We start from the raw sequence: 8138 nt of genomic DNA, 5'->3' as shown, positions 1-8138 counted from the left end.
TGTACTTTTGCTGTTTTAAAAAATTACAATTTGTTGAAATCGTGAAAAAAAATAGCAAAGGATAATTTTTCAACTTTTTTATGTGAACCTATAATAAAAATTTAAAATATGTCTCGTAGATTCAAATAAGTTATGTGTATGCTGAAAATATCGTCGAGATCTGTCAGTGCCCTTAGAAATTACAAGTAATTAAAATTTCTGAAAATCACTTAAGAACGTGACTAGTTATGTTCTTAGATGAAAAATAGCGATTTTCGGAAATTTTAACAGTGTGTGAATACTTTTGCGCTCCGCTGTATGTTTATTCAAATTAGTCGCGGGTATTGTATGGAGGTTCCTCCTTTCTCGAACCATCCACTGATACGGTGAATATAATTTTATCATAATATAAAATTATGAGAAAGCACCATGTTGTATGGTGCGGGTTTTGCTAGATTATTTGAGCTTTCTAGACTGCATTCAATAGTAGGTCGTTGTTACTGTTTTTTTTCCTTTATTTTCTAAATAACGTCATCGCCGCCTCTTTGTACGAGACTGCTGCACCAAGAATCAATGACCTGCAGCGCTCCAAGCGGTAAATCTGATACATTCATTTACCAATGTCGTAAACGCATATGTATTTACCTTTGACGCAATTTTTCATTCAATTTTCCAGTCATTTTAGAAATACAAGTATCATGAGGAATATATTAAATGTAAGTAACATATAATTTATAGACTGATTGTTTTATTATTACACTTAAAATACCATAGATCGTGAATGAAATTTGATCGAGAGACAAACTATTCATGTTTGATCATTCGATGAAACAAGGTAAATAAACATTATGATCCTGTAAAAGTATTTATATATTTAAAAGATAAAAAAGTAACTGGATACGCCAATGTGTAGATCGACAGGTTGCCGTTCCACATTCTTCTTTGTACTCGCCGTGGTAGGATCTTCAATGAGCTGATGGCCTTGACCAACTACTATAGCGACGTGCATTTCCGGAAATGCTCTGATCTCGCTTCTCGAGATCTTTCTTTCGCATTAGAGGTCACCTAACTGCTAGAAAATATTGGTTCAATAGCAATCTATAGAAGTACAGTGGTACGTCCTGTTTGGACGTGACTAATTTTTTCTGCGAATTTTGCATCATTATTAAATAATTATCTCGGAAGAAAAATTAAATTAATAATCAATTATATTCGGAGTTGATGTATTATTAACTGACTGATCATACAAGTAAGGATATCATATAATAAAATATGGGGAAGGTTGGTTTGATATAAGTCCAAACATCAGGAACGTATTAAGGTCGTATACCGCGGTACCACTGTATCTAAATCACAGAATCCAGACAAAATAAAAAATTCATTGTAAAATTTATAAGCAATTTTATGATCGTATTAACATTTGGTAAATTAAAGATACTAGAATATTATACTTTTTTAAGTATGTACAAATTTTGGTCGATTAGTTTTCCTTTTTTATTAACCATGTGCGTTCTCTCATCCGTGTGATAGAACAAAACCCGTTCAGGGATTACGTTATATCTGGAAAGTGACGATTATGTTGGAATGTCGCGACAGTTACAGTGATCAGCGTTCGCTCGAAGAAAAGGATAAAGGTTGTTGGTATCCTTGTCTGTTGCGATTCGTTTCCCGCTATCTTCGCTTCTATCTCGAGTATACGGCGCGTGCGCAACAATTTGCGGCGCGCCACAATGTAAATACTTTTTTCTCTTTTATTACTTTCAAATCTCTTTTTCTTCCAGTTTGCTCTAATTCCTAGAAATATAAAGAGAATAAATATCCTACCACTTTTTGGTGTATCAAGAAAAAGAACCTCGAAACTGTAATAAAGGATATGTAATTTAACCCTATATTGCATTCCGTTCCCAATTGGGAACTTAAATTTCAAACGTTCTATAGCAAATTAAGTAGATAATACTGAAGACTCTGACAATGAGTTGGTTCCAAGTGGGAACAATTTTATTACTAATTATTTCATGATCACGCTCATTTTTAAGTAAACTAACATCCATATATATTTTTTTCAACTCGTCATAAAAATTCATCCAATAAAAGGTTAAGTTCATTTTGTAAGTATACCATCTGAAATGAAACTTGCGATGTTTTGGTCGTAATTTTAAATCTAAATATATTTTACAAGTAGTTAAGCATGTATTTCGAATAGAACGACGAGGATAAAAGGTGTGCCGAGACAAGGTAGATACAACGAGGCTCGTGCGTACCTTCGATGATGATGAGTATGGGGCCGAAGGCAGGTGGCTCCTTATACCATAGCGCGGGTTCAATGTGTTCAGTTTTGCTATGACCGTCGACTGGTCACGAGACATCTCTGAATCAGTGCTCCCGTCCTTAAATTCTGTATATTTATTTCCAAGAAGAAAAAAATACCACGATGGACTTGCGTACATTTATTGTAAGTTAAACAAATTTTGTGTAAACGTGTTCTTTTTTTTTCATGCAAACTACAAATATTTTTCAAAGTTACAAACGATACATACTCCTTTTGCATTGTTGTGTTATTATAGGTTGAATAGTGTAATACCATACATTTTATATATATAAAAAAAAAAACTGTGCAATCAAGGAAAATCAAAAAATAATTTTTTAAAAACTTCACTGGACTCAAGTTACATTTCATTCAATAACGTAACGACATGATGCTGTCGAAGATGACATAGGAAGCGTCGCGTATTAATTTATGTAGTACCGAATGTAGCGTGCAGGGGCAACATAAATAGCGGGAAAAATTAGATAAATTCATTACTCTAACGTTAGTCGATGCTTATGATAGAAATGTCCCGTATTCAGTAATCGCTGGGAACCGGTATAAATACCGTTACGCAAATGCGTAATAAACGTCACAACATGAAAAACAGCCTTTTTTATCGTTTTGTGTGTCGCTTCGTTTCGACGAAACGAACTGAATGATGATCCATCGAGGCAGAAGCTAATTGAGCATGCATGTGCATAATCAAACACTTCTAGAGTATTCGATAAAATGTGCCATTCAAGTATCGTCCAATATTATCATATTTATCTGCAATCTAATCCCAGGCAAACGTGAATATCAAGCATTGTAAATATATTACACAATAGTCTAGCATTATCGCGACAGAAGTCAGGATCATCGAATCATAGAATGTTGTTTGAACTGATGGATCTGTCGATGATCCTTCAGTTGTATTCGATCTTACAAGGCATTCCCCGTTAGTAAGATACGCGTGGTATCGTATTCGGTCTTAACGGTACTCGGTCCACGCTCCGTGGACTATTAATACCCGGGACTATAGGCATGTACACTGACTGTCCCACTAAGCGTGCACGTCGCTCACTTGGCCGTTACATTCTTTCGGCTGCTTAACGTTCAGGAATTTCGAGGATAAAAATTGGATTCCATCTGATTGTCACGGAAGAAAGAGTCTTCCTGTTAATCGTACATTAGCTATTTTATTATTTGCGTCTCGCGATCAGGCCAATGTTTGATAATCGAAAGCAGACATTTGGTATTGTTGTAATAAGATTTAACATTTGTTAGCAGATTTTACTCCAGACGTAATACACAACCGGCATTAATTGTGTTTGCTTTGATTTGCGCTGGGATCTTAACGGGCGATTAATCAACACGTTCTTGCGAAAATAAGTTGTACCGTAGAATAAATATTTACCCGAGTCCAATTGGAAGCAAGCTTTAAATTGCTGCAATTTCGTCATTTGTACAGGTGTCATTTGGTATGATTAAAAGATAAACCGGCGTTAGCGAAGCTTCATTCTATAATAACCATTATAAAACGATGCAAAAGGAGGATAAAATGGCGTTTCGTCTCGGAATCGTCTGTCAGATTCGTCAGCGAGGTCCCTGCTCCAGACACCTATCATAGCGCAATTCGGAACTCCTATACAGGGTGATCCTCTCGCAGTCGGACACAAAGGAACTGGCGACAATGAACCCCTTGACCGCACCATGAAGACACACAGAGTCACCTCGGCCCGAGTAAGTCCTCGCTGGCACGTGACAACGCGGACCTCTTTATGGTGCGGTCAAGAGGTTCATTGTCGCCAGTGTTCCTTTGTGTCCCCTAGGGCAGGCCTGTCCAAGTAGGGGAATTTACTTCTGGAACACATGTTTTGGGTCCCCTTCCAACGCTGCTCCTTCAAGTAAGATAGGGCCGAGGAGACAATACCGCCGCTAGGAAAGACGGAGAGACGGTAGTCGGAACCGTCCCATCTTATTTGAAGGAGCAGCGTTGGAAGGGGACCCAAAACATGTGTTCCAGAAGTAAATTCCCCTACTTGGACAGGCCTGCCCTAGCGAGAGGATCATCCTGTATATTTGAACTGCATGCCAGGCGATCGCTAGCGAGAACACTGATCCACCGATCATCTCGCCGCCACCTAGCGGTTCCCGTCCCGAACCAAAGGCGTCCGGAGAGACGAAACCCTCTCCCCCTTCACTAAACGCCTACAGTTGAATATGTTTTTGATGATACTTTTTAGATGATACTTTTATGCGTTTCCTGTTACGCGAATGAATACCAAACGAAGCTATCAAAAGCAAACTATAGCGATCCGTCCACAGAATCGAACGAACCTCCAGAAGGATATTACGCTTTTGTCAAGTCACCGAACGCAGAACCGCCTAAAGTTAGGCCACCACCTTATATAGACAGTGACAAAGAGTGTTACGGTATGCATATCAAACTTGTGCCACTTATTACTCTAACAATCGCAATAGTACATTTAAAACGAACAGAAGTATTGATCTATAGTCCCTGGCCATCGAATTAGGACCACTAGAAATTTTCAGCATTTTTCACGTTTTCCGTAAAATTAAAATATAATTTATTAGCTACTAACATAATACACTACTATTGTACATAACGTTATTAACTCATGTTAATATCTTGTATTTCCATCCTTTGCTTTGATGACAGCTTGTATCCTTTCCGGCATGCTTAATCGTATGATTTATATCTTCATTATTTTCCCAAATATCTGTAATTCTTGTTTTCAACTCGGATAATGTGGTGCTTAGAGAGTTGTAAATAAGTCTTTTGAGTAGACTCCAGACAAACACTCCCAATATAATTTTATTTTCATCAAAATAATAACAAATCTATTGCTATGTATACCTAGTTATCAATATATTTAGTAATAATTTGAATGACCAAAGACAATCTTTCATATATGACATACCATTATAGTCATAAAAGTGAAATTTTCAGTACGTGGTCCTAATTCGATGACCAGGGACTGTACTGTAATTTATAATTTAAACCGATGAGTGTAAACAATTTACAGATACTGGTAAGCAAGGAAAGGGTTACGTATCTGTGCACAATATCTGTGGGGATCTGAACAAGGGTTACATTCCTAGAAACCCTATGAATCAGTATTTCAACGGTTCGTCGTATCCTTTGTAAGTCTAATAATAAATCATTTTGATTTATTGCGATAAGAAATATTTTTATTTGGTTACTGACAAATGTTTACAGTGCTCTGTTGAAAAATCACACGTTGAAATTTTTGAGCAAAGCTTTGCCCATACTTAAAGCTGACGACTCGTTGCCCAAAGTCGCCACCATTCAATCTTATTCTCAGAATTCGTAAGTAGATATTTGACAAGAAATACATATCCATAACTCTGGAAAGTTATTATGGGTACAACTTTCGTTGTAAATTATAATTTACTCTAACGGATTCTCAATTGTAGCGTGGACACCGATGAAAAACGGAGCAGAAGTAAACGGTCATCCGACTCGGACAGCGATCAGGACACCATTCGAAATGGTCGCAAGTTTTGCGAGAACGGCGGAGGAGTGTAAGTCATCGGATCAATGCGTTAGTATCAGTACGATCAATCGAGTTCTATTAACTATCTTGTTCTATAAACCCAAGGGTCTGCATGCTCTACAAAGCCATACAGGGAGAACCATTGGCTCCATCAGCGGCTGAACGTCGGGACGAACCGTCTACTCCTGAATATCGTCAACGAACACCACCTCAGGAAAAACCAGAGTACACTGGTCCACCGACTCCTTGCCCGGCCAAAGTAGAATACGCGACGCCCGTTTTCGCCAAGAACTATCAAGGAGTTTGGCGCTACGTGGTCCAGATACCTTACGAGGGTTATTTCACGCAAACTATCGAAGTTACCAGATGCATGTAAGAACCATAATTGAATGAAAAGGTTTTGATTGTAGAGTTGCCCTTTGAGTACTGTGTATGCTAAAACTCGTGGACTTGATTCATAGGCAATCGAGGTGTCATTACCTAGACGGTGGCTGCCTGTCGTCACCAAGATGGACAAGCCTACTCGTCGCAGAGATTTTCTATCCAGATACATTCCTGGAAGAAAATCAAGGCTCACGGATCAGTGGTCCGAGGAATGGCGCTGATTCACCACCACCTGTTCATGATTTCCAAAACTATCAACAGTATTTGCAGAAGCGTGCCGGTGAAAACGAAGCTCGCAACAGTGGCTCGCAGCATCATTGCGACGGTGTTGATGAAATGGGATGCTTCCAGGTGATCACCAGAGAACATCAAATGGGTGTCATAATCTGCTACTTTTCAATTTATTAAACTGACCAAAATTTATGTTTATGTTACAGGTAAGACTGTATTACGATTGGTTCCTGGTGCCGGGTAGTTGCAAGTGTTGGCGTCCAGACTACTTCAGTCGCTATGTCCGTCGAAGTGGAAACAACGTTGAATTGTGATCAATGCATTGGTGTATCATATGTAAGAATGGACTCGTGATACGCTTGAATATTTTCAGATCGAAGATCTTTTAGCTAATATTTCCACGCGATCGTATCGATTATCTTTCTGATAATCAGACGTAAAAAGGTTCGTTAACTTCAAAACAGAACGATTTTCTGATACGATTCAGAGATCCTCAGCTTTAATATATGATACTTGACTGTATTGGATCTGCAACATTGTGCATCTTAAGACTGAAGAACCGTTGTCATGGACGCAAATGGACGCGTGTTATTACTAAGTATTCTTTTTCATTTTAATTCATATTTCCTACGGCAGTTTTGTACAGTTGATAATTCGACGGATTTTTATTATAAAGTATAAGTATTTATATCGTATTTTAAAAACAAGAATCATATTCGCTAAACCATTTATTTTTTAAATAACATGTCTATTAATTTAATGTCTTACACCCGTTTAAAATTCGTCTTCTCAGGGGCTAAGTGACAACTTTAAAAACCAACCAACGAAACGTGTTCTATTACTTTTTTATGCTAGCGTGAACTTAGTCACCTTGTATGGAGCCAGGTGTGTGTAAAATTATACTTTCCCTTTCTTTTTTAAGGCGCTGAAAACGCGTTATAATAACAAAATAGAAACGTTTGTTATAGCGACAATTATTCGTACGTCTAATTTGTTATTTTTGCTCTTTGAGTTTCATGCCACATTTGATAACTGCGCACGAAATGTCGGCATTATTATACAAACAGATCACGGTACAATTAAGAAAGCAAGTTTGAACAATGTCGTTTACGGTTCCAAGGTACAGGAGATTCGTAAGCAACGGTGGTCGTTACAACATTACACACATATGTAGGTATTGCACAGTTGGATCAATACTCCGGCCATTGAAAGACAAGGCAAGAGGTAGCAGTGGCAGGAGCAACGCGACAGAGAAAGAACCGCATGGTGTCTGTCGACCATGCTCGCATGGTTATCGACCGATTCCACTTGTTATGGGACTGTGGAATCGAAATAGAGCAATTAAAGAAAAATAACGATTCGTATCTGCTTTACCATTCAAACCAGATAGTTATTAAGTATATAGGCTTAGAGTTAGTCTAAAAAGTGATATGATTTCTCCCCACCCTTATTCATCTTCTCTTTTCGCGGTATCTATTTAGGTTGATATATTTAAGCGACTTCTGTTACTAGAATGCTTTTATTTAGTCCGAGTATGAATAATTATAATCACTATCCGGTTAATAGTGTTTTGTAGATTACAATTTAAATTCGCGACATTCAAAAAGTCGATACCCAAACGCGATTTATCGAACGATCAACGGTGGTTGTAGATGTTTCGAAGATCGATAGAAACACCTACTCTGCGTCAAATAAATTCTCCCACGTGATTCAAT

At 37.9% G+C, this 8138-nt stretch overlaps 1 protein-coding gene across 2 annotated transcripts; it reads left to right on the top strand.

Moving 5' to 3' along the window:
* The first annotated feature begins 140 nt into the window (after positions 1–140).
* LOC114877772 lies at positions 141–8084 on the top strand. Of its 2 annotated transcripts, XM_046287677.1 has the most exons (9): positions 141–695; positions 2183–2431; positions 4513–4702; positions 5317–5434; positions 5511–5621; positions 5729–5836; positions 5914–6180; positions 6270–6543; positions 6630–8084. In XM_046287677.1, exons 2-9 carry the CDS (start codon positions 2411–2413, stop codon positions 6735–6737), a joined length of 1197 nt encoding a protein of 398 aa, XP_046143633.1. In that variant the 5' UTR covers positions 141–695; positions 2183–2410; the 3' UTR covers positions 6738–8084. The 2 variants fall into 2 exon arrangements, with proteins under 2 accessions (XP_046143633.1, XP_029046594.2); XM_029190761.2 differs by lacking the exon at positions 141–695 and having other exon boundaries at positions 785–2431.
* The last annotated feature ends 54 nt before the right edge of the window (positions 8085–8138 follow it).

Source organism: Osmia bicornis, chromosome 11 (assembly GCF_907164935.1).
Source record: "Osmia bicornis bicornis chromosome 11, iOsmBic2.1, whole genome shotgun sequence".
Lineage (NCBI taxonomy): Eukaryota > Metazoa > Arthropoda > Insecta > Hymenoptera > Megachilidae > Osmia > Osmia bicornis.
The sequence above is the reverse complement of the archived record's forward strand: the minus strand, read 5'-3'. Positions and strand labels throughout refer to the sequence as shown.

Coding starts and splice junctions, on each gene's coding strand:
- LOC114877772 (XM_046287677.1), top strand. CDS start 2,411: ATGGACTTGCGTACATTTATT. Junction 4,703..5,316: donor CAGTGACAAAGAGTGTTACG/GTATGCATATCA, acceptor AACAATTTACAG/ATACTGGTAAGCAAGGAAAG. Junction 5,837..5,913: donor TGCGAGAACGGCGGAGGAGT/GTAAGTCATCGG, acceptor TATAAACCCAAG/GGTCTGCATGCTCTACAAAG.